At 34.4% G+C, this 27,121-nt stretch overlaps 1 protein-coding gene across 3 annotated transcripts in view; it reads left to right on the plus strand.

Annotated features, from left to right (window-relative positions):
* The window catches only part of YTHDC2 (YTH N6-methyladenosine RNA binding protein C2), a 71,107-nt gene that overhangs the window by 22,362 nt on the left and 21,624 nt on the right, over positions 1-27,121 (plus strand). For all 3 annotated transcript variants that reach the window (XM_060093259.1, XM_060093261.1, XM_060093260.1), the window contains exons 9-22: positions 865-1,010; positions 2,768-2,903; positions 6,706-6,832; positions 7,045-7,110; positions 12,149-12,327; positions 12,577-12,673; positions 12,752-12,839; positions 12,926-13,006; positions 14,923-15,005; positions 20,706-20,811; positions 22,255-22,374; positions 22,690-22,962; positions 25,455-25,581; positions 26,642-26,847. In XM_060093259.1, the coding sequence (XP_059949242.1) occupies positions 865-1,010; positions 2,768-2,903; positions 6,706-6,832; positions 7,045-7,110; positions 12,149-12,327; positions 12,577-12,673; positions 12,752-12,839; positions 12,926-13,006; positions 14,923-15,005; positions 20,706-20,811; positions 22,255-22,374; positions 22,690-22,962; positions 25,455-25,581; positions 26,642-26,847 (1,835 nt within the window). The remainder of the gene's footprint in view (positions 1-864; positions 1,011-2,767; positions 2,904-6,705; positions 6,833-7,044; positions 7,111-12,148; positions 12,328-12,576; positions 12,674-12,751; positions 12,840-12,925; positions 13,007-14,922; positions 15,006-20,705; positions 20,812-22,254; positions 22,375-22,689; positions 22,963-25,454; positions 25,582-26,641; positions 26,848-27,121) is intronic.

A 27,121-nucleotide genomic window follows, 5' to 3' on the forward strand; every position in this document is an offset into this window, starting at 1 on the left:
GGAGGCAGAAGATTTGTGCTGGCTGTCCCCAGCATATGTTATAGAGTGGGAGTGGGGAGTGGGTGAGGAAGTGAAAAGAGTAGCATATGAGTAATAACAGGCTCATCTTTGGTATAATTGTTGAGTTTTTCAAATCTTGATATTGTTATGAATTGCATCAGTACTTTGAATTTAACATTACTTGCCTATTAATACATCTCTTATGATTTATACTATATCTCAGCTTTTGAATTAAGGTTAAGTTCCTTTTGCTTACTTTTAACTACATTATTCATGCTGGAAGACTTGGCTTCAAGCTTTGATTCCTTTGTTTAGTTAGTATAACCTTGGACAAATAATCTTAACTTCTTTGGATTCTTCACTTGAAAAAAGCAATTAGCATTGCCTGTGTCACAGTGCAGTGCTGAATCACTAATGTGTAAATTATAAAACTTCTGGTTCTCAAAACTTTTGAAGATGAAAATTGGATATAACTTGTCTCAAATTCAATAAATGATTTTCTACAAAGCGCTATATTAATATTAGTCATTGATTTTAACAGTATTTGTTATATGGCTAAAATACTGTTCATTAAATTATGTCCTTATTCAGAAGTAAACTTCTTACTAGTAGATGAATAGATGAGGTTTTATAAAGCAGTTTCATGTCTCCTTTTGGTTCAGCATAACACATTTTATTGAATGTTCCTAATTAATATAAAAATATTAATAAAAAATTAATAAAAAATATTAATTTTTTTAAAGTAACTTTAAAATAAGGCCAACTTTTAGGTATTCTCAGATTCACTTAATTTTTTTAAAACAAAGAAATATATTTCAAAAAGCAAAGAATTTATCTACTTATTTTCTTTGGTAATTAATTTAGAAGAAAGACAACAAACCACACTTACAGAATGGTACTCAGCTCAAGAGAATACTTTCAAGCCTGAATCTCAGAGACAGAGAGCTGTCCCAAATGTAACTGAAGAATTTGATTTATTGGATGATGGTGATGCCGTCTTCAGTCAGTTGGTAAGACCTCAGTGGTTTCACACTGCTATTTTGAGTGAAACTTGTGTAATTTAAAGAACGTTTTATGAGATTATATTTTTTATTACATTATTAAGGAATAATTGCCTTAGTTTATGTTGGACTACAACACATTTTTCAGAATAATTTTCTACACTTTTTTCAAGTAATGCAACATCTTTTATTGTTTCATTCTGAGTTAAAATTATTTCAATATTTTCTATAAATTTTGTGAAGAAAATAGTTGTAGATATTATGTATATATACATACATTATTATTGCTAGATATTTTAGCATCTCAGAAGTTTAAGAACCTATGAGCTAAGCAATGCAAGATAAGCTAAGTTAGGAAAAAACTGAGAAAAGCCTGTTGGTATTAGGGCAAGTAATCAAGACTGATGTTTCTACCACAAAGCCATGTGACTCTGTAAAATCAATTACCCACTATAGACCTCAGTTTCTTTTTCTCTTCTGATTTTCTCCCTTCTATTTTGCCACAATATCTTTTACAAATGAAATATTTTGTAGAAATCCTGCCTGCTCATCCATCACTCTCCATCCCCACCCCTAAGTGGGGCTTCTGCTACTTTGGATTCCTTGGAGTCTGTTTGAAAACTGGAACCATTGGATTTCCTAGGTCCCTTCTGGTCTTTTGATTCTGGTTTAGAATTCTTAAAAAGGCATTGGTGATTAGTGAGATGTCTGGGACTATGCACTTTTTAGAAAAAGAATTAAACTCTTTTGAGCATGAGAAGCTACGTAATGCAGATATGCTTGCAGTTTTCTTCCAGTGTTTAAAGTTCTGATGCATCCAAATGAACTATAGTTTTAAAGAATGTGTACTTGTAAAGAATGTTTAAAAATTGTTATTTAGTGCAGGGAACATCCATTTGGTTCAGTGAACAGCATTTTGACCATTTAAATTAGTGATTCTTTTTTTCTTTAAATTATTTGTTTATTTTTGGCTGCGTTGGGTCTTCATTGCTGTGTGTGGGCTTTCTCTAGTTGCGGCGAGTGGGGGCTACTCTTTGTTTTGTGGTGTGCGGGCTTCTCATTGTGGTGGCTTCTCTTTGTTGTGGAGCACGGGCTCTAGGTGTGCGGGCTTCAGTAGTTGTGGCACGCGGGCTCAGTTGTTATGGCTCGTGGGCTCCAGAGCACCGGCTCAGTAGTTGTGGCGCACGGGCTTAGTTGCTCCATGGCTTGTGGGATCTTCCCAGACCAGGGCTCGAACCCGTGTCCCCTGCGTTGGCAGGCTGATTCTTAACCACTGTGCCACCAGGGAAGTCCCTAAATTAGTGATTCTTAAGCCTGGCTGCACAGTAGCATCCCCTAAGGAACTTTTATTAAAGTCCTGTGGAATCTGGCCTCCATCCCAGAGATTCTGAAGTACTTGCTCTGGGGTGGGACATGGCTTCAGTGTTGAAAAGCTCCAGGTGATGTATCCTCTGTTGTGCAGTTGGGACATAAGACCACTGATATACAGGTACATTTAGCAACATTCTGTCAGAAGCACAGTTAATATTGTGACTGTGTCGTACTCCTTTGTTGACAGGCTCATTCTCAGATAAAAGATGAATGTGAAAACAAGATACAATATTGTGAGTAATTATGTTTGTGATGAGATGAGAAACTTTTATGTCAAAGCCTTTGCTGTGATACCGAATGGTTAGTAGTTCTTGTGGCCGTTGTGGCCATCTCATGTTCTTTGCAAGCAAAGGTTAAGCTGTTAAGTAATTTATAATCTTTGCTTCTTTTTAAAGGCAGAAAAAGATGTGAATTGCCTTGAACCTTGGTTAATAAAGGAAATGGATGCTTGTCTTTCTGACATATGGCTGCGTAAAGATGTTGATGCCTTTGCTCAGGTCTTTCACCTTATTTTAGCTGAAAATGTTAGTGGTAAGTATAATTTATTTAAGTTTTTTTTATTACTCTTGAAGTTATTTATTATGATAGAAGTGTAGCTTAATTCATAAAATTCAAAATTCACTTTTTGTTCACAACCAATATTTTGTTCTTTTGGAGTACTATTTCAAGTGTACAAATCAGGATCTTCTTATTAGCATAGTAGAATAAATAAGTATTGTATTAAATCAGGGACTCTTAACCTAATGTCTCCAGAATAGTTTCATGGGGTCTGTGAATATATGACAGTTATATGCAAAAGTATTTTTATGTGTATAAAATTTGTGACATAAATACACTCCCCGCTATGCATCACCCTTACCCCTGGAGTATCTTGGGTTTTCAAAGAGATTTGTTATTTCAAAACGGGAAAAATGTTCATGACTTTTGCTGTAGATTATTCATTCAATAAATGGAAAATTTTAGTATACCTTTTGTTATATAGGTTCAAGTTCTGATTCACATGTACCTGCGTTATGTCACATGACCTATTTTCACTAATGATTTATTCTGATTTCGTTAGTTGGTTATAATGGATATTGGCAATCGGGTGAGTTTTAGGACCCTGAAGGCTTTTAGGCAAAAGGTAGAATGATGATAATAAAAGGTCAGTCCTGGAAGGGATTTAGATGTCAAGTAGTTTATCCACTCACTTGAACTTCTCAGCATTATTATTACTATACTTGATCACTCCTTTCTTGAAACATGTTCTTCAGTTAACTTCTGATATTCCATACTTGATTTATTTTCTTCTCATCTCCCTGGCTGGTGTGTCTTGGTTTCCTTGGCAGGATTTTTTTCTTTTTCTTGACCTCTGAATATGGAATGTCCCAGGCCTCAATCCTCAGACCTTCCTTCTATTTACATTCACTCCTTAGATGGATCTCATCTAGTCGAAGCTTTAAATATTTATTTAAAATGACTCCTAATTTTACGTCTCCAATCCTGAACTCCCCCCTCACTTCAATATACCTCACCAGTTGACATCTCCAGTTGGAAGTCTGTTAGGGGACTAAAATTAGATATTCCCCAAACAACTTGATTCTCTGTTTCTCTACCTCCCTCTCAACCTGCTTTTTCCTTAGTGTTCCCTTAGTGATCATTATCAGTTGTAGACCTCTTTAAAAATGTATGTGCCTGGCCATCCCAGGCACACTGAATCTAACTCTAGGGTACTACCATTCACCTAGTTGCTAAGGCAACAAAATATAAAATCATCTTTGACTTTGCTCTCATACCCCACATATAATCCATTAGCAAATCTTGTTAGTTTTACCTTCTAAATAAATCCTGAATCTCACATGTTTTACTTCCTCTACTGCTGCCATCCTAGTCAAAGCCAACGTTTCTTTCCTGAACTATTACAGTGGACTATTAACTGCTTCTATTCTTATGTTATTAGTCTGTTCTCCAGAGAACAATCAGATTGATCCTTTTGACAAGGAAATTGGATCATGCCACTTCTCTTCTCTTAGCTGTCCCATGGCTTTCAATTGCACTTTGAATAAAAATCAAAGTTCTTTCCCTGATTTAGTCTCTGACAGTCTTTTTTATCTCATTTTCTACTATTTTCCTTGTTCACTGTGCTTTAGCCACTCTTGTCTTCTTGCTCTTCATATATGCTGGCCCATTCCCATCTTTGGGCCTTTGCTTTTGTTGTTTTCTGTGCTTGGAACGTGGTCCCCACAAATACTCATATGGACCAGTGCCTAGTTCATTTAGGTTTCTATCCATAAGTTAGGAAATTTGAACTCTGAGACCTGTTGCTTTAAAATATTTATGAAACATTTTAAAGTATTTTTGTATTATCTTTGACCCTCTTCCTAGATATTTCTTTAGAGAGTACTAGACTATTACTTTGATAATGGTCATCCATTATGACCATCCAGGTCCCTCTCCTTTATAGTTTTATTGGACATTTTCCGGAGTCCAGTATTCTAATGTCTTAGGCCATGTGTATGTAGTAAACTAAAATGTTATGATATCTCTATGAACAGTAATTTACTTCCCATGTTTTTATTTCTCTTCTAAAATCTCAACTCTTAATTGGCACCAGAGTTGAAAATACTTCATGTGATCCAGGAAGCCTTGGGCTTGGTAGATTTTTTTTTTAATCATATCAATTTCCCTCTGTGATCTTGTATAACCAGGTAGTAATTAGCTGGTTTAGTAAGACTAGGCATTCTATGGAACACCGGATGCTAATCATCTATTGCTGCATAACAAATGATTCCCAAACTTAGCAACCTAAAACATCTATTATTTCACATAGTTTCTGAGAGTCAAGAATCTGGGAGTGGCTTAACTGAGTGGTTCTGGTTCCTAAGTCACTCATGGAATAGTAGTTAAGCTGTTGGCAGGGGTTCAGTCATCTTAAGGTTTACTGGGGCTGGAGGATCTGCTTCCAAGAAGGCTCACTCACATGGCTGTTGGCTAGAGGCTTCAGTTTGTCTCTGGTTATTGGCTGAAGGCCTCAGTTCTTTGCCATCTGGACCTCTCCATAGGATTGCCTTATTCTTCCCAGAATGTGGCAGCTGGCTTCTCCCAGAGTGTGTGATTCAGAAGAGAAGAAGAAAAGGCAAGCAGGAAGCTATAGGTACCTTTCATGACCTAGTCTCCAAAGTTGCGCACCATCTTTTCCACTTCATTCTATTTGTTAGAATGAGTCACTTAGTCCAACTCACACTCAAGGAGAAGGGAATTAGGCTCCACCCCTTGAAGGGAAGAGTATTAAAGAATTTTTGGATGTTTTCAAACTCCCACACTTATCCATACCCCTAATTGAATATTCCGTTGAAACAATAATTCGCATGTAGTGAGTACAAATCATAATCTTTGCAGATCTCTGTAATAATGCATGTTCCTGGCCATCCCAGACCTACTGAATCTTAATCTAGGAGTAACGCATAGCTATCTGTTTTTTCAGAAATAAAAAGCCTGAAGTAATTCTCTCCATAGGTCCCTCTCCCCACCTTAAGAACCGTTGGCTTATATTAATAACGGATACCATGTTTTAGAGGGTTGTTAAATAATGAGGATAATTAGGTATATATGGAAAATTAAATTTTTCCTTTTGTAATTATCTTAAATTTTACTACAGAGGTTTTTTTTCAGTGGTGATTTCTTTCTGAAATTTTGTAATTTTGTAATTTATGAAAATTAGTTCTCAGTAATTATAGTATGTTGCATTGCTTGAAATATATTCTAAGAAGGAATTTAAATTCAATAAAAGTTTAATTTTTTTCTCATGGAGGGGTTTTATGGGAAGTAAACTTCCTGCCAGTGTTATTCTCATTAAGCATCTAAGAAAATAAGAACCTGGCATGATGGGGTAATAAAAGCAAAACAAAAGGACCTCAAAAAATCATTTTGAGCTTTTCATTTGCCCTTTTAAGCATTCATTACCAGATACTGATGAAAATTAACTTTTTAATTCTTCTTTAATTCTTTTTTAATTCTTCTTTAATTCTTATCATTTGGTCAAGGCAATATCTAGATTTAGGAAGATTACTTAAGGATTCTACAAAGTTAGTAGCTTTCCTTTTCTGTTTTAATTAACAACTATCTTTCCTTCTCCTGCCTTCCAACTGATAGTACCTATTTCATCCTGCTTATACTAAGGACACATCAGTATCAGATCTTCTTGGATCAACTGAGTTAAAGGTTATACAATGCTGTTATATACTTAGGTAAAGGAGCAAGTCCCAGGTTAATTCTCGTAACATTCAAGAAAATTCAAATGATTTTCCAAAGTAATTTGGAAATGTAACATTTATGTATCTTTTCCTTCTTTTAGTGGATTACAGACATAGTGAAACCAGTGCAACAGCTTTGATGATTGCTGCAGGACGAGGTTTTTCAAGTCAAGTAGAACAGTTAATTAGTATGGGAGCCAATGTTCATATTAAAGCATCAAATGGCTGGTAATTTTAAATTGCATTCATTCTTTGTATATCTTTGTATAACTACATATATCTTTTTTGATTTCTTATATGTCTTTATATTAAAAGTTATTTGTAATAATTGCTCATACACCTCTACTTTAATGGGTGAATGAATAAATTTGAGTAACTAGTTTTATAATTTTGAGAATATTATTTCTCTTTCTTAATTCGATATCTTTGAATTTTGGCAGGATGGCTTTAGATTGGGCTAAACACTTTGGGCAGACTGAAATTGTGGATCTTCTAGAATCTTACAGGTAACATTTTATACTATTTTTAATTAATCCTGACTCCTTTTTAAAAAACTTAGCCATATAAATCATAGAATGCGACAAATGAAGGCTATTTATAGTCTCTTATCCAGATTTTTTTTTGTAGTTCTAAGGAGTTTTTCTAATAACAGCTTTCAGTTATTTTGTAGGTTGTTAGTAAGATCCACTGTATTATAGTATTTATTTTATTTTTTATTTTATCTTAAAAAAGAAGAAGGGGAATTTCCAGTTAAACATGGTATTTGTCTCTCTGCATTTCCCGAAAACCTCACTAAGATGGTAAGGAAGGAGTATAAAATGTGTAAACTAACAAAGTCAAAGAGAATGGAAGAGGATATGGCAACTGATGAAAGATGTTAGTAAATTTTTGGATGATATATGGCTAATGGATTACTGATGTTTGACTTAGCAAAGCTAAGAAAGCTGAAGCCTGAGTGCCTAAAGAGGGAAGTGCCAATGAGAAACAACCTCATTTTAGCTTTGAACTTCTTAGAGGCTCATTCAACTACTTCTGAATGAAGCAATGAAAGAAAGGGCTAAAAAAATAACAGAGTTAATTGAAATTCTCTATGAGGAGTATTTGGAATTTCAGATTCCCTTCTCCCCTGCCCTCAGGTGATATCTCTTTCCCACTGTAGCAGGATGTAGGAAGTTTATTGAAAAATTAAACCATTTAGAGTTTGGACTTGGGGTGACCAGGTACAGTGGGAGAGTGGGAGTAAGGTATCAAACAGAAAAGGGGTTTCAGTGAAAGTCTACTTAAAGACTAAAAGTTGAGATACCATCCACTCCCTTCCCCTGCTGTCCCTATCACCTTTTCCTGTTTGATGCTTATGTTCTTTGGCAGAAAACTTGAGAATTCCTTCCTGGAAAAACACCAAGCCTAGAGAAAAGATTTAGAACTTTAAGAGGTATGGTATTCCTTCAATGAAATGACCATCTTTAAACCAGATAACTCAATTTTCCCCACTTGTACACATGGAGGTTTTTGTGCTTTACTCTTTAAAAATAAACAAACTGCCAATGATTGATCACCAGGCATTTGAGTGGAAAAAGCACTCAAACATCAAATAAACAGTAACAACAAAAAACCCCAAGAAGTTGAATAAAACTGAGCATCAGTGACCAGAAGAAAACTTCAAAAATAGTAATAGAAAATAATATTCATGAACCAGAAAACAGTGTGCTTAAAAAAAAAAAAAAGGAACAGAACACAAATCTTTGTTCAAATTTCATCTTCATGAGGGCTACCCAAATTTACCTATCTGTTGCAATCTGCCTCCCCCCACAGTTGATCCTCTTTAACCTGTTCTACTTTTTCTTTTGTCCATAGGACCTACCATCCTCTAATACACTATATAATTTACTTATTTACTGTATTTATTGGTTTATTGTCTGTCTCTTCTCTCCAGTGGAATTTAGTAAGCTCCTTGTCTCCTTTGTTCAGGGACAGTGTCTGGATATAGATGTTCAGTGATTATTTTTGAAAGAATGAATAAACAAGAAAGAGCCCTTGAAAATTAAAATATGATAGCAGAAAAATAATTCAGAAGGGTTGCAAGATAAAGTTGAAAAAAATTGCTGACAGAGTAGAAAAAAAGACAAAAAAATAGAAAATAGTAGAAAAAGGATAGGAAAATTTATTTCCTATGTATTTTTTTTATGAGAAAGCTGTTAGAGAATGTGTCCTACAAAAATGAGGAAGTGAAGTAAAACAGAGAAGAACAGAGTAGATCCAGCACAGGAGATAGGTGAAAGAAATGCTTAGTATGTTGGTGTACAGGGCTGTTACTATGACAGCTGCCCAGTAGGCCTAGTCTCATTGAAACAGAAGATAGAGAGCTCCAGGAGGAAGTTCCCTCTGGGGTAAAAAGGATTACCTGATGGTTTTGATCATATTAAAAAGATTTTATGAATTTGTTGGACACTTTGGGAAGAATTAGTGCTAAGTACACAGAAAACTAAGCAAATAGAAATTAGACAGTAATTACTCAAGGAAAACCAAAAATTTACAGAAGAAAGGGAGTGTAATCATAGTTTACTATTTAGCTCAGGGGTAAATAATGTTTATGTAGCAAAGTAAAGCTGAATGCAGATTTAACGAAAATTGTATGGGTTTGTGTGTGTGGAAACTATATGGGGGTGGGGGTGGTGACCTCATTTTTCATTAACTGGAGAGTCACAGATAATTACTAAATTGTTAAATCAATAAATAGCAGAAGATGCCTGTTGCTTAGAAATACGGCAATAAATACCAAAAGAAATGGCTAAAAGAATTGAAAAAGGTCCTAGGCAGTGTGACTAGGAGTGGAGAGGGGTTTTTGTTATAACTTCTATAAAACCATTGTTTATTAACACTATGTACATGTATTACTTTGATTTAAAAAAAAGAGGCAATACTTTCAAAATCCTATGAAACTATTATAATTCTTTTAGATAATTATTTTAGATAAATTTTGATATTTATATAGAGTTTAGATTAGACATTTAAAGAAAAAATATATTTAAAAGAAATTTAAAGGAAATGTATTTTACAGTACATTGATAGCTTTTATCTCTTTTCAACCTATAAGACTGTCAAAAAAATAATAGAGTATGAAGTTAAAATATATTAAAACATCTATTATTCAAGAACATATAAAATGTTTTATTTGACTTGGGTTTTTGTATTTAAGTCTATAGATGAAGTCTCAGATATTAGATGAAGTAAACATTTGAAATATGAAATTAGTTTTATCATTTTAATTTCATTAAATGATAATGTGGAGTCTCAAAGTCTTGGCAGATCCAAATGCTAATTCTGGTGTGGTGGGTTTTATTATCATTTCATTAATAGCACTAGAACTTGCAATCCTTTCAATGCTAACACTTCGAATGTTCCAGATATTGTTACGGTGTTTGGTGTAGCTCAATACGTACTACAGATTACCATGTAAAACAGTTATCTGGATAATATTTTAATTATCCTGGCTAAGTCAGCTTTCTTTTTATTCCACAGATCATGATGTTGTCAACTATAAATTTAAAAGATTTAAATTTATTATGTTTGCTGGATTATTGATACTTGATATCTAAAGTTTATAGCATTAAACAAAGAACATAATACCTCCTTAATTTACCTGGTAAAAATAAGAAAACAAAAAACTTGGAATGTTTTAAATTGGATTTAAAAATTTTAAATACTACAATTATAATGTTGCAGAAGTTTCATATTTTTCCTATTGAAAGCAGTCTTTTTTTAAAACAAAATATTTATTTATTTATTTTTGGCTGCATTGGGTCTTTGTTGCTGCACATGGGCTTTCTCTAGTCGCGGCGAGCGGGGGCTATTCTTTGTTGCAGTGCACGGGCTCCTCATCGCCGTGGCTTATCTTTGTTGCGGAGCACGGGCTATAGGCGTGTGGGTTTCAGTAGTTGTGGCTCGTGTGCTCAGTGGTTGTGGCTCATGGGCTCTAGAGCGCAGGCTCAGTAGTTGTGGCGCACAGGCTTAGTTGCTCTGTGGCATGTGGGATCTTCCCAGATCAGGGCTTGAACCCATGTCCCCTGCATTGGCAGGCGGATTCTTAACCACTGCACCACCAGGGAAGTCCCTGAAAGCAGTCTTATGTTATTTTTCTGCTAAGCTCTTTAAGAAAGATTGGGCTTTAACTGAACTTTCTAGAAATCATATTGATAATTACTAGTGATGGCAGTTTTATATTTTCACATACAGGATGAAGAAGCAAGGGGGTTATTTCAGTAATTTCTACTGATTTTGGCTTTTGGGAAATAGCATAATCAACCTGCTTTTAGTACAGGATAACTGAATTAGTAGTCATTTTAAGCTGATACCTGTAGAGTGTTTTTGTTTTGTATATGAACTATTCTCCAGAATATTGTTTATAATAATGAACAATTAGAAACAACCTATTAAGAAAATGTAAATGACGACCAAAAGTTTGTGTTTTTTTAAGTTTTATTGAGATAAAATTCACATACCATATAATTCACCTACTTAAGTGTATAATCCACTTAGTACGTATGTTCAAAGAGTTATGCAGTCATCACCACAGCCAATTCTGAGAACATTTTCATCACCCCAAAAACAAATCTATGCTCATTAGAGGTCACTTCTAGTTTCCCCCAACTTTAGCAGCCCTAGGCAACCACTCATCTACTTCCCATTTCTATAGATTTATCTGTTCTGGACATTTCATATAAATGGAATCATATAGTATGTGATCTTCTGTGGTTGGTTCTTTCACTTAGCATAGTGTTTTCAAGGTTTGTACATGTTGTAGCATCTTTTTAATGACTGAGTAATATTCCATTCTATGGATAGACCACAGTTTGTCTGTCCATTCATCAATTGATGAACATTTAGGTTGTTTACACTTTGGGGATGTTATGAATAGTACTGGTATAAACATTTGTATACAGATTTTTATGTGGACATATATTTTCATTTCTTCTTGTCTATATACCTAGGAGTCTAACTGCTGGGCCATATGGTAACACTATGTTTAACAGTTTCGAGGATCTGCCACATTGTTTTCCAAAGTGGTTGCACCATTTTACATTCCCACTAGCAGTGTATTAGGGTTCCAATTTCCAATATAGGAATATAGGTTTCCAATATTTCCACAATATTTCTTCACACCCTCTCTCACACTTATTATTATCTGTCTTTTTTATTATAGTCATCCTAGTGGGTTTGAAGTGGTATCTCATTGTGGTTTGAATTTCATTTCTCTCATGACTAATGATGTTGAATGTATTTTCATGTGCTTATTGGCTGTTTGTATATTTCCTTTGGAGAAATGTCTTCAGATAGAGTTTTTTTAAAAACACTTATTGCCAAATTTTACTTTGAATAATATACTTGAAGCCAAAATATGAATTACATTATAGTTAGAGTATTAATTGTCACTTACCCTCTTTAGAGTATATTGAAAATTTGAACATGGACATAATGGGAATCATTGGCCTTTAAGGGTTACTCTTTTTAATGAAATTTGACTTGGTCTGTGTTTTTCTTTTCTAGTGCTTCATTGGAATTTGGAAATTTAGATGAAAGTTCTTTGGTTCAAACAAATGGGAATGATCTCAGTGCAGAAGACAGAGAGCTTCTGAAAGCTTATCACCATAGTTTTGATGATGAAAAAGTAGACTTGGATTTGATCATGCATCTTCTATACAATATCTGCCATAGTTGTGATTCTGGTAAATAAGTATTGTCTAAAAGAACTGAAGCAAAAATATATTCTTTGACTTAAATTTAGTATTTTGTGTGTGTACAAATTTTTATACAATTTTATTGATAATGCACAAATAATCTCGTGTCATCTTATAAGTATTCGAGTTTATCAGTACTTGAAAACACATGATGTAGTTCATTTTAGCTAGTTGTTTTGATTGATTCTGGTTTTACAAAGAGATTTAATGTTTTAAAAAAAGTCATTCTTCTTCAAGGTGCAATATTGATTTTCCTTCCTGGATATGATGAAATTGTTGGTCTGAGGGATCGCATCCTGTTTGATGACAAGCGGTTCGCTGACAATACTCATAGGTAAAAGCTAAAGCTTTATATTTATTACATTAAATAACAGTTAGGTACCACAGTATATTTTCTCTTAATTGCCGACAGGTACCAAGTCTTTATGCTTCATTCAAATATGCAAACATCCGATCAAAAGAAGATATTAAAAAACCCACCTGCAGGTGTTCGAAAAATAGTAAGCTTCATAAAATCTTCTTTTTTCCATTTTATTAGTCATTGGTTTTGCTTTCATATTAACGATAACATAATATCCTATTGCAGATCCTTTCCACCAATATTGCTGAAACCAGCATCACAGTCAATGACGTTGTCTTTGTTATTGATTCTGGTAAAGTGAAAGAGGTATGTATGGATAAGTTGTATTTTTACCTAAATGACGAAGGTTAAGTTCCGTAACAATAAATGCTTTTATAAGCAGAATTCTTTTTTTTTTTTTTTTTTTTGCGGTACGTGGGCCTCTCACTGTTGTGGGCTCTCCCGTTGTGGAGCACAGGCTCCAGATGCACAGGCTCAGTGGCCATGGCTCACGGACCCAGCCGCTCTGCGGTATGTGGGATCTTCCCGGACCGGGGCACGAACCTGTGTCCCCTGCGTCAGCACGCGTGCCCTCAATCACTGTGCCACCAGGGAAGCCCCAGAATTCATTTTAATGGTAAAATTTCTGGTTCTAAGATGAATTTAACGTAGTAAATGTTGGTTTCACTAAAGTAAATATTCTACCTTAAACAATTAAGTTTGTAGGATCTGTCTTGTTATTTTAATAAATTATACAAAAAATTTAGCCTCTGCTCACTAAATATTAGGAATAAAATAAAGGATTTGGCTAGTTACAGTGAAAATTTTGTCAATGTGGGAATTTGATTACATATTTTGTATGTTTTCTTTCTACTCATGGGCATGGACTGTGTCCCTCTTGTTCATTGTTATATCTCCAGTGCTCCACATATAGTAGATATTCAAAAGATACTTAGTTCAAGAGAACCATGCTGATAGAAAACAAACATAAAACCAGGCTTCAGCACATGATGACTAGCAGTAAAATTGGTCGCATCACCTGCTTTCGTAAAAATAAATTTTGTTGGAATACTGCCATGTCTACTTTTTACCCATCATCTGTGGCTGCTTTCACACTCCAGTGGCAGATTTGAGTAGTTGCAACAGACCCACTCTGCAAAGGCTAAAATATTTACTGCCAACTCCTGATATAAATAAAAGGCAGCATTTATTTCCTTTTAGTGTTGGAATGCCCAGCAATTCTCAGCACCCTTAATTTTGGTCTATCCTTTCACTGAAATAATTGAAAGTGATAGAGGTAATTGATTTTTCAAGGAGAGCAATGCTATCCATGTTGGGAAAGCAAATTATATCTGTTCTAGTGGATATAAATGATCATTTTTAATGTGAAAAAATTAATTACCTTTAGGTGTTATTTATCAAGTAAACTGTGATGGTAGTACCAAAAGTTATTTTATATACAAAATTGTTAAATGTAACATTTTATTAAAAACAAAATAAGCAGCATCTTTTCTAAAAATCCCATAATTAAACAATTATGAGAACACATTTGTATTTGCTCTATGTAGTTATTTTATGAAAAGGAAAGTGTAAGGTCACTGAAGGATTGATGTATATATTCTAGCAATGAATTCTTTTAAAATATTTTTCTACGTAAGTTTCCACTTTAGAAGTGAAAGTATGGGAGTAGTAATGGTTCTTTTTTACTTTCTCTTTTGTAACATTCTGGATAGGCTAACTGCATTAGTAGTTCAGCAGGAAGTAAAATGGAAGGGGTTAAAAATTATTCAGTTGGGAATAGGATTACTTTAGTGATTATTGTTATTCTTCCGATCAGCTTCCTGGAAAGCATTTCAGCAAACGTCTTTCCCTGGTCACTCCTATTACCCACAGTGACGTAAATCTGATAGAAAATGACCTCAAGGAATAGATCAGTTCTCTCCAATCTTGATGCCTTATGAGAACTGACTGCCATTATCCAAGTGTAGCAGAGAAAAACAGATAGCTTAGCAAGGCACAGAATGAGGACGTTTTACAGCTCTTCTAAGTTTAGTTTTCATTATTTTTCCTTAGAATGTTTGTGACCAGAAATCTGGATTTTTTTTTAATCAGTATCCTGTTCTAATTAATCAAAAGGGACTTTGAATTAAACTCGATGTGCTAAAATATATTCATAATGTTTTCTGCTATTTCTTCTTTAATACCTTTTATGTATTAACATGAAGGTGATTTAAATATTACAGAAATCCTTCGATGCACTGAATTTTGTTACAATGTTAAAAATGGTGTGGATTTCCAAAGCTAGTGCCATACAGCGAAAAGGCAGGTAATGTATATTTAATGGACATTGATTCAATTGCCTATAAATTGGAAACATTTTCATATGTATTACATATTTAATGTATATTCTACTTTCTATAAAATGTTAAAACTTTCATGTTAGTCTTAATTTTTATATTATTTTTGCAAAGCAGACCATTTTAGTACTTATTTTAAAAGTTGAATTTAGGTGATGTTAAAAATAAAAATTTTTGTCTAGTATGATCTACACTCAGAAGACATAAGAAACTTAAAAAACAAAAATAAAAGCAGTATAAGATGTAGGATTCATTTCTGTACAATACAAAAAAAGCTCCATGAAAATCAATTAAATAAAGACCACTACATTAACCTCACATATACCACATATATCTCATATATACCTAAAGAAATGCAAATTAATGAGGTACTATTTTTTACTTATCAGATTGGCATCAGTGAAAATTTTTAACAGCACACACAACAAGAGTTTACAAAAGCATGGACCAATAATAGGCTTTCACAGTTTGCTGATGGGAGTGTATATTGATGTGACTTCTTCAGAGGCTGATTTGAAACTGTTTATCCAGATCTCCCCTTTAGCAGTGGATTCTTCTTCTCATAATTTATCCTGAGTATACTTGTACTCGGGATAAATGTGTGCCAAGTATGTGGCACTCATAGTATGTGTGCCAAGATGTATGTTTAAGAATGTTTTTTGCAGTATTATTTGTAATAGTGAAAAGTCTAGGAACACTGTAGTATCCATAAGTAGTGAAGTGATTAAGCAAATTATATTACTGTCACACAATGTCATACTAAGTAACTGTTAAAAGGAAATATGTAGATGTATGTGTTTTATATGGAATGAGTTTTCAGAAACTCATATTAATTGAAAAAAGTAAGGTATAAAACATGTATCTAGTATTTTCTTGTTCTAAAAATATCTATGCATGTGTATGTTTGCATGTATATTTAGACACGTATATGTTGTGTGTGTCTAACAATGATTGTTGACTCTGAGAAGGAGGATTTGTGGGGCTCTTGGAGGAAGGAGACAATTTTTATTTTTGTATTTTTTGTATTTAGGTTATTTACTTTGGCACATACTTGCATTACTTTTTCATTTTTAAAAAGGCAAGATTAAAAAGTCATATTTTTCAGTAATTATTTGACTAATTTTTCTTGCATTTTAACTAACAAGAAAACATCAGATACTGACTTTAAGAGTGCTGCCTACTGTAGACGGTGGATACATTGATTTCTGTACTTTATAACTTCATAGAATGCTCTTTGTTGTTGTTATTTGTTGTTGTTATTGTGTCAGTTGTCTTCTTATGACAAGTGTGGCTTGGCACATTGAGCTGGACTTACACCGTATTAATAGTATATTAAGGATAAAAAACAGAAATTACAGAAATTTTCTTTGTCATCTTTTTCAACAGATGTTTTTTGCCAGCCTTCACTGTGCAAGTGTTAGGGGTGCAATGATGAATAAACTATGGTCTGATGGGTAAAGTTTGAGATGGGGAAATGTTGCAGTCCATCTTGGAATCCAGTAAATTAAGCAATTTTAATACTATGTGATCTGCACTGTAACTAGGTAATGCTTCTAGAGGAGTTAAGATAGAATCTGAGACAAATATGATTAAATAGGTATTTTGGGAAGCCATTTCTGGCAGAGGGAGAACATTCACAGAGGCCTAAAGGCAAGAGTGACAAAGAAAGTTGTTTGGATGGAGTTTAGTTTAGAGGAGAATAATGAAAAATGAGTGGAAAGAGGTAAGTTGCAGACTGGTCCTTTAGGACTATTTTGTATTTTCTCTCTCTTCTTTTTCTTCTTAATAACATGATTATAGTATTCTTTCATCTTTTTGAGGAATGAATAGGTAGAGACAAAAATGATGGTAGGAGGACCCCAGTAGCAGACTCTTTTCATTAATCCTGTCATTTACAATAAGGGAGAGATGAGAGTAGCCTGAATTATTATAGTGGTGGTTGAAATAAAGAGAAATATAGGCATACCTCCCCTTACTGCACTTCTCAGATACTGAATTTTTTACAAATTGAAGGTTTATGGCAATCTTGTGCACCCCGTGTTGAACAAGTCTATCAGCACTATTTTTCCAACAGCGTTGCTCATTTCTTGTCTCTGTGTCACATTTTGGTAATTCTTGAAATATTTCAAACTTTTTCATTATTATTGTATTTGTTATGGTGATCTCTGATCAGTGGTCTTTGATGTTATTATTGTAATTGTTTTGGGGTACCATGAACTGTGCTCGTATAAGAAGGCAAACTTAATCCATAAATATTGTGTGTGTTCTGACTGCTCCACTGATCAGCTATTTCCCATCTCTCTCCTTCTTCTTGGGCTTCCCTATTGCCTGAGACACAATACTGAAATCAGGCCAATTAATAACCCTACAGTGGCACCTAAGCGTTCAAGTAAAAGGAAGAGTCGCACTTCTGTCACTTTAAATCAAAAGCTAGAAGTGAATAAGCTTAGTGAGGAGGGGATGTCAAAACGTAAGACAGGCTGAAAGCTAGGCCTCTTAGCACCAGTTAGCCAGGTTGTGAATGTGGAGGAAAAGTTCTTGAATGAAATAAAAAGTGCTACTCCATTGAACACATGAATGATAAGAAATTGAAACAGCCTTATTGCTGATGTGGAGAAAGTTTTAGTGGTCTGGATAGAATATCAGATCAGCCACAATGTTCTCTTAAGCCAAAACCTAAACCAGAGCAAGGTTCTAACTCTCTTCAATTCTGTGAAGGCTGAGAGAGGTGAGGAAGCTGCAGAAGAAAAGTTTGAAGCTAGCAGAGGCCGTTTCATGGGGTTTAAGGACATAAGCCATCTTCATAACATAAAAGTGGAGGTGAAGCAGCAAGTGTTGATGTAGAAGCTGCAGCAAGTTATCCAGAAGATTTAGCTAAGATAGTGAGGGTGGCTACACTAAACAGATTTTCCTTGGAAAACAGCCATTTCTTGGAAGAAAATGCCACCTAGGACAGGCTGACTCTCTTGTTAGGGGCTAATGCAAGTGGTGACTTGAAGTTGAAGCCAATGCTCACTGACCATTTTAAAAGTCTTAAGGTCCTTAAGAATTATGTTAAATTTACTCTGCCTATGCTTTATAAATGGAACAACAAAGGCTGGATGACAGCCCATTTGTTTACAGCATGGTTTACTGACTATTTTAAGCCCACTTTTGAGAACTGCTGCTCAGAAAAAGTGACTCCTTTCAAAATACTACTGCTCATTGACAATGCACCTGGTCACCCAAGAACTCTAATTGAGATGCGCAACGAGATTAATATTGTTTTCTTGCCTGCTAACACAACATTGATTCTTCAGCCCATAGATCAAAGAGTAACTTCAGCTTCCAAGTCTTATTCGTTAAGAAATACATTTTGTAAGGTTATAATTGCCATAAATAGTGATTCCTTTGATGGATCTGGGCAAAGTAAATTGAAAACCTTCTAGAAAGGATTCACCACTCTAGATGCCATTAGGAACATTTGTGATTCATGGGGAGACGTCAAAATATCAGCATTAACAGGAGTTTGGAAGAAGTTGACTCCAACCCTCATGGATAACTTTGAAGGAGGAAGTAACTGCAAATGTGGTGGAAATAGCAGGAGAACTAGAATTAGAAGTAGAGCCTGAAGATGTGACTGAATTGCTGCAATCACATGATGAAACTTTAACAGATGAGGAGTTGCTTCTTACGGATTAGCAAAGAAAGTGGTTTCTTCAGATAGAATCTACTCCTGGTCGAGATGCTGTAAAGATTGTTGAAATGACAACAAAGGATTATATTACGTAAACTTAGTTGATAAAGCAGCAACAGGGTTTGAGAGAATTGACTCTGATTTTGAAAGAAGTTCTCTGGGTAAAATGCTATCCATTCAACAGCATGGCATGCTTCAGGGAAATAGTTTATGAAAGGAAGTGGCCGTTGATGTGGCAAACTTCATTATTGTCTTATTTTAACAAATTGCTACAGCCTCCGGCCTTCAGCTGATCAGTCAGCAGCCATCAACACTGAGGCATGACTCTCCACCAGCAAAGAGGCTATGACTTTGAAGTCTTGAATGATAGCTAGTGTTTTTTTTTGTTTGTTTGTTTGTTTTGCGGTACGCGGCCTCTCACTGTTGTGGCCTCTCCCGCTGTGGAGCATAGCCTCCAGACACGCAGGCTCAGCGGCCATGGCTCACGGGTCCAGCCGCTCCACGGCATGTGGGATCTTCCTGGACCGGGGCATGAACCCGCGTCCCCTGCATCGGCAGGTGGACTCTCAACTACTGCGCCACAAGGGAAGCCCGGCTAGCGTTTTATAATAATAAAGTATTTTTTAAATTAAGGTATGCACGTTATTTATTTAGATGTAATGCTATCGCACGCTTAATGTACTACAGTATAGTGTAAACATAACTTTTCTGTGTACTAGGAAACCAAAACATTCTTGTGATTCACTTTATTGCAATGTTTGCTTTATTGCCATGGTCTGGAACCGAACCTGAAGTATCTCTGAGGTATACCTGTAAGTAAGTAATTCAAGAGATATTCAGGAGAGTAATATTGGTGATTGTATTTCCAGTGGGTGGGGGGTAAGGAATAGAGTGGAATGAAGGATGTCTTACAGGTTTCTACAAAAATTTTGTGGATGGTGGTGCTATTGTCGGGGAAAATGTGAAGCGTGGTTATGTGGGGAGAATTAATTTTTGGTTGTGTTGTTTGAGTTGACTGTGGAAAATACAAGTGGAGCTAAGAGCCTTCTGAAATATAGGTCTAGAATTAGGATAAGGAGACCTAGATGGATGGAATTTGAAGTTAGGAGGATTATTATTATCACTTGGGAGAGAGCAGAATAAGGAGAGCAGAGGGCTAAGGTCTGACCTCAGAGGAACATCAACATTTAAGGACTGGGAAGGATAGAAGTCTTTCAGAGGAGGCTGGATAGGTGGGAAAGCTAATGGGTATGTAGTGAGGGAAATATTTGATGAAGGAAGGAATGGTCCAACAATGTCAGATTTTCTGACTTGTATCACACTGTGTTATAGTTAGGTTTGTCTCTTTGGATTATGAGCTTTGTGAGGCTACGTAGGGATATTTCTGTATCTCTGTCACTTGGCATATTCAGCCTTGCTATTAGCTGATACAGGGACTTTGGATGAAATTAAAAGTGACTGCTTTTCCTCAAGATGTATTTCTAGTGCTTTGCAGAAAAGTATGCAAGTCTCTATGATCCATGGGGTAAATGACACTCCCTTAGATTTGTGTAATGCATAACTTCCACAACTCTGTGTTTAGTGGGCCTAAACACAGTGCTTAGTATCAGCTCTGTAAAATTGATTAAATTTAAATTACCATATATTTATTCATGCCTTATTTTTTACTCACTTTTATTTTTGTGTGTGTATATATATGTGTATATATATATATATATGTAGTATATAAATTTTTACCATTGTCTTAGAAGTATTACTTGTAGGTAATATTACTTGTCATTTATGAATCTCACTTTATAAATGAAATAATTGAGTCCCACAAATGTGAAGTACCTTTTCAAAGGTTAGGGGATCAGTATCAGAGTAGAGGTTCAGACTCAGATGTCCTGATACTGGTTCATTGTTCTGTCTCCTAAATCATATTGCTTTTACAGTTTCCTTATTATAGTCTTTATTCCTTGTTTGAGCCTTAATTTTGTGTTTCAATTTTAAGGGCAGGGCGATGCAGACCTGGAATTTGTTTCCGGCTGTTCAGTAGACTTCGATTCCAGAATATGTTGGAATTTCAGACTCCAGAACTTTTGAGAATGCCATTACAGGTGGAAATTTACTTAACTCTATCTAAAAGGCTATTTTTTTGTGGGTGAGGGAGGAGAGGGACCATTTCAACTTATACTGATTGGGCTTTTAAAAAATCAATTTATAAAATAAAATTATAAAATATATATTATGGAGGGTGGTTATATATAACTAATATTTTTTTCTGTATAAGAAAATTTAACTCAAAAACCTCCAAATTTAAAAGAATTACTTGAGTGCATTTGAATTTTAGTATGGTTTATAGATACATTGTTTTTTTAATGTAACATTCTAGGAGTCTGTCAACCACATGAGTGTTCACCTTTTAAATTCTCAATGAGAAGTAGAAAACAAATCATTTAAAGTACAAAAGATACTACCAAAATCTCAGTTTAAGATGCTGATCTTACCTTGGTAGTTTTGGAATTGAGTTCACTGAGATTTCCTGGCCTGTATGAATTGTTTTCCTTTTGGTTTTCTGACTTCATGGAACAGCCAAACACTATGTACTTTCTAGGGAAAACTATCAGAAGTGCATTAATTTGATTCTCTGGTGTGCTGAGCTAGATGCTGGCTTCCAAACCTTAAAGAGACACTGGGTCATATTTTTGGCGTCCAGGTACCTGGATGACTTCCCACTTCTCCATGCCTGTGTGCCATTTTCTATTCTTCTTAGGATAAAATGCAAATTATCTCTCCTGCTTGTGTCTCCAGTTTTAATTTTTTAATTCTTGCCTTTCCTCTTCTCTCTGCTCATACCAGTAGTTCCAATTTCTGAAGCACATTTTATTTCCTTCTATCTTAGGGCCTTCATATGTGCTATCCCCTCTCCATTGAAACCGCCCCCTTATTCCTTTTCTGTTTAACTCCTAATTAATCTATACATCTTAATTTAAGTGTCATTTACTCAGAGAAATTGTCTTTGACTTCCCATGGCTGCCTCCTCCTACTCTTTCTTGGACTTGTGTTTACGTCTTTAGTTCCCTGTATCCTTCATAGCACTTATCCCAGTTGTAATTAAGTAGTTAATTATATAATTATTCTGTTTTTCACACACAGTGAAAATCCATGGGTGCAGTGTCTGCCTATCCTCTTCTTTTTCTCCAACTTGATACGTGGTGCCTGGCACCTAGCAAGCACTTAAATATTTGTTGAATGGATAAAAGATTCTAGAATGTAATATAAAGGGAAAAAAAAGATTTTTGGACAGTGACTGTTATTGTTATATATATGAACTGTGTGAGGAGACATTGCCCACAGTTGATGGAGGATGGTTATTAAGATTCTCGCTCTAAAGTATGAGCCCATCTTTCATAGAAGGACATTGTTCCCTCTTGCTGTTCATTTTAATCAGAGACTCTGCTAGTCTGTGTTGGGAAACTATAGTTCCCAGGATTTAAAAAAAAATAAATATCAATTATAAGTGTCAGTATTTCAAAATTATTTGCTGTTCTTATTTACAGGAACTTTGTTTACATACCAAGCTCTTAGCCCCAGTTAATTGTCCTATTGCTGATTTCCTTATGAAAGCTCCTGAACCTCCACCAGCTTTAATTGTAAGAAATGCTGTGCACATGCTTAAGGTTGGTGTCTTAATAGTTTCATTTTACCTGAAATTTAAACCAATTGAGAATATGTCTTAACTAATTTTGTTCCTAAAAAAATTATCTTCATATTATGTATTTTGAATAATAAATACTCTCGTGGTAATTATAGTAACACAGTAGGTATAGTTCATTTTTACATAATATATTTGAAGCAAAATATATTTTTTATGAGGTACAGTAGCAAAAGAAAATTTATGTTCTTGTATCTTACTTATGGATTTTTAAAAAGTATGTGGTTTGATTAAACAGTTTTTGGTCATGTCAAGTTCTATTTTATATCCTTTTATTTAGACAATAGATGCAATGAATGCTTGGGAAGATCTCACTGAACTTGGATATCATTTGGCTGACTTGCCAGTAGAACCACATCTTGGTAAAATGGTCCTGTGTGCTGTGGTGTTAAAGTGTCTGGACCCCATCCTTACAATTGCCTGCATACTAGCCTATCGAGATCCTTTTGTCCTGCCAATGCAGGCCTCTCAAAAACGTGCAGCTATGCTTTGTAGGAAACGTTTCACTGCAGGGACTTTCAGTGACCACATGGCACTTCTCAGAGCATTCCAGGTACTATTATTGTCATTTTATTTTTGAAGTGTTGTTGGTTAAACACATTTCTAGGGTAAGTGTAACAAATTAAAAAATAGATATGATTCTGTTAATTTTGTTTCATTTATAAAGTCATATTTTATTAATTGCTCAGAAAAATACCTCCCTAAACTGTTAATATGTTAAAATTATCATGTTTTTCTCTACTTTTTTCTTTCATTTTCTCAGTTTTCTCCTTGTAGAACTATGTATATATTTATTTTTATTTATACTTATATGTATATTTCTTTCTTATAAACCCAAATTCCTTATCTTTAATCATATCTTGTTTAGGAATGCTCTAAAATTTTAGTTAAGAAACATTGTATATTATTCAAAGTATATAGAACAAAACTTAGAAGAAAATTATCTTGAATTTAATATCCATTTATTGATTTTTTACAGTGCGTTCCTTTCTTGTGTGCTCAAGGCACTATGTTAAGAATTTAATTTTATAAAGCAAAATCCAAGAATCACTTAAAAATCTTAAGATAATAATAGTGAGAAATTGAGGAAAGTGATAAATGGGAAAGAAAAGATAAAGATAGTGAGCCTGAGTAAAGGAAATTATATATAATTTAGAAATTCAGCTATGTGGGGGAAGAATATGTTATTTCTTGAAAAGGTAGACATGTTATTTATCCTTCAGTTCTCTTGAATGTAGGCTGTATCTGTACATTTAAAAATTGTGTTTTTGCAGAAAGTACTCTTTTCCAGACATACAGGATTTTTCCAATACATACAATTAAAAAAATAATTGTAAGGTCTTTTGTGGGCATTATTGAATAGTGGTTGATGCATTGCTATTAATTTGGTCTATTAGATACCATATATTATAGTAGATCAGTTGAGTGATTATAACTGGGGGGAGATTTGGAGTAGAATTCCTATCTATTCTTTGTTTTTTCCCCAGCTCCTTCAAAAACAAGAGAAGGTAAATTACTGCTTTTGTCTTTCAGTTATATTCCAAAGCAAGAGAACTCATTTTCACAGAGAGCTCCATTATACTACATATAGGTGATTTCTAGGAATCCCACTTTCCATTCTCAGACAGATTAGGAGGGTGATATAAATATTATTTTTAGAGGCCTGGAGTGGCAGGTTTCTTAGATATAAATGGTATTATGACAGCTTAATTGAAAATCTCCCATACTTCAGTGGAGGAAAGTTAGCAGGCACATTTGTAAAGGTAAATATTTTTACATAGCTAGGTATTTAGGTTGCCTGATACTTTGTTCTCATTGGGATTTTATAAACTCAATGGCTTTCATAACATTTGAGTATAAATTTAAAATGATAAGTTCTATTTGGTCATAAAGTCTTAGATTTTATTTTAAAATTATTCTAAAAAATTAGATGTTATTGACATATAACATTATATTAGTTATAGGTGTACAACCTAATGACAGTATTTATATATATTGTGAAATGATCACCACAATAAGTCTAGTTAACATCCATCACCACACATAGTTAAAACATTTTTTCTTGTGATGAGAACTTTTAAGGTCTACCCTCTAGTCTGTTAACTAGAGTTGTGATGATTTCACAATACAAATCATTATGTTATGCACCTAAAACTAATGTTATATGTCAGTTATGTCTCAATAAAAATATTTATTAAAAAAATTACTCTCAGGGACTTCCCTGGCGATCCAGTGGTTAAGACTTCACGCTTCCAGTGTAGGGGGTGCAGGTGCAATCCCTCATTGGAGAACTAAGATCCCACATGCCGCTCGGTGGAGCCCCCCCAAAAAAAATTTCTCTCAAATGAACTTTTTACAAAACAGAAATAGAGTCACAGATGTAGGAAAAAAACTTATGGTTACCAAGGGGGAAAGAGGGAGGGGAGGGATAAATTGGGAGATTGGGATTGACATATACACACTACTATATATAAAATAGATAACTAATAAGAACCTACTGTATAACATAGGGAACTCTACTCAGTACTCTGTAATGACCTATAGGGGAAAAGAATCTAAAAAAGTGGATATGTGTATATGTATAAGTGATTCACTTTGCTCTGCAGCAGTAACTAACACAACATTGTAAATCAACTGTACTCCAATAAAAATTCATTACAAAAATAAATGTTGATGTTGAAAAATGAAAAAAAATTACTCTCTTAGCAACTTTCCAGTATACAGTACAGTGTTATTAACCATAGTCACCATGCTATATATTACGTCCCCAGGACTTATTTATTTTTATAGCTCAAAGTTTGTACCTTTTGATCCCCTTCACTTATTTCATCCACTCTCCTCACTCCTCTAAGCCCCCGCCTCTTGCAACCATTAATCTGTTCTTTGTATCTATGCGTTTGTTTTTGTTTTTCATAGTCTTAGACTTTATAAAGTAATTAGAAAAAGGAGAATTGACCTTGAGTGGTTATTGTAGTGATTTTCAGTTACTTTGCTTCCTAAGAAATGAGTAGAAATGTGTCTTGTTATGTAATTATATTTTTATAGGCATGGCAGAAGGCTCGAAGTGATGGGTGGGAGCGAGCCTTTTGTGAAAAAAATTTTCTTTCACAAGCTACTATGGAAATAATCATAGGCATGAGAACTCAGTTGCTTGGTCAACTTAGAGCATCAGGTAAAGTTTTCCTCCAAAGAACCTATTTAAACTACTGAGAGTTGCCTGTACCTTATAGTATTTCTAGTGTTAACTAATGCCATCTTATATTATTTTTATGACATTATCATGTTGTATATCTTATGTTCATGAACTGCTTTGTAAACTTCTGCATGACCTCAACTTTTGTTTGTTGATTAAAAACATGATATTGTAGAAGCTATAGTTGAGAAATATATGAATGCTTTTTGATACTGTTGGCAATGATCAATTTATAATATATTTGTTGGCAAAAATCAATTTAGAGATTGTACTTGTTATATTTTATCACTATTAATAAATATTTAGCTCTATGAAAGAGAAATTACAAAAATTTATATAGATTTATATGAAAGCTGGCCTTTATATTTTTGGAGCATAAAACAACTAGTAATCACTTGAAGGCACTTGATTTTTTTTTAAAGAGAATGTCAGTTTTGCTATTTCGTTTTAGAATTGCTCCTTTGAATTTCTTTTTGAGTGGCATAGTACATTGAGGAAACAGAAGAAAAGTACCTGAGCCTGGATTTATGGAATAGCTGAAGTGCCAGAGTAATATAAGGAATGAACCAGAGGATTTAGAGTTGTCTCAAATATGGGGAAATATGAAGGACTTTTGAAATTCAAGCAAGAATATATTTACTTGACTTCACTTCCAGGATTAGTTTCTGTCCCAACCAAGATGTTATTAATACCATTCAGCAGAATAGTTTAGGTTTTCAGCTATGATTTTAGTATGTTTCTGATAGCAGCTTATGAAGAACTTTATTGCAAGAATATGTATTTGTTTTTGAAGTCCCTAACTCCTCAATGAATCTTCTGCTTACTTTAGCCTAAGCAAACTTAAACTTTCTTAGAACATTGACTCTATATTTTAAACTTTTCAGAGGAGATTTTATGAATTATTGTGACGTTTGAATCATTATTGAATTGAATCATTATTTGAATTGTATGGATTATACAATTTTTTGTTAAAAACCCAAATTTAAAAGTATATTTTGTGCAATAGAAAAAGTTGGTGTGATTTGTTTCCTCTTTCTAGGTTTTGTGAGAGCACGAGGTGGTGGTGACATTCGAGATGTTAACACAAATTCTGAGAACTGGGCTGTCGTTAAAGCTGCATTGGTTGCAGGCATGTATCCTCATTTAGTCCATGTGGACAGAGAGAATGTAGTATTGACAGGGCCAAAGGAGAAAAAAGTACGGTTTCATCCCACTTCAGTTCTCAGTCAGCCTCAATATAAAAAGGTAAAACTTTTTGAATGCTCTTAGGCCTTGAGGTAAAACTAATCTAATTTAGATAGTTGAAGATAAATTAAAAAATGCTCCCAATGCCAACCTGCTTTAAGAAATTAATTAGTTATGTATGTATAATTCAACACTGGAACAATATTTTGGTTGAGTCTTAAAGTTGGAAGAGGTAATGTGGTAAGTATTGAGGACTTTTGTACAAACTACATGACCAATGACTTGCTTTAATTTTTGTTTGGGTACTAATATACAACATCTATTTCGCTGAGGA

The sequence above is a fragment of the Mesoplodon densirostris genome, chromosome 3 (assembly GCF_025265405.1).
Source record: "Mesoplodon densirostris isolate mMesDen1 chromosome 3, mMesDen1 primary haplotype, whole genome shotgun sequence".
NCBI classification, from domain to species: domain Eukaryota; kingdom Metazoa; phylum Chordata; class Mammalia; order Artiodactyla; family Ziphiidae; genus Mesoplodon; species Mesoplodon densirostris.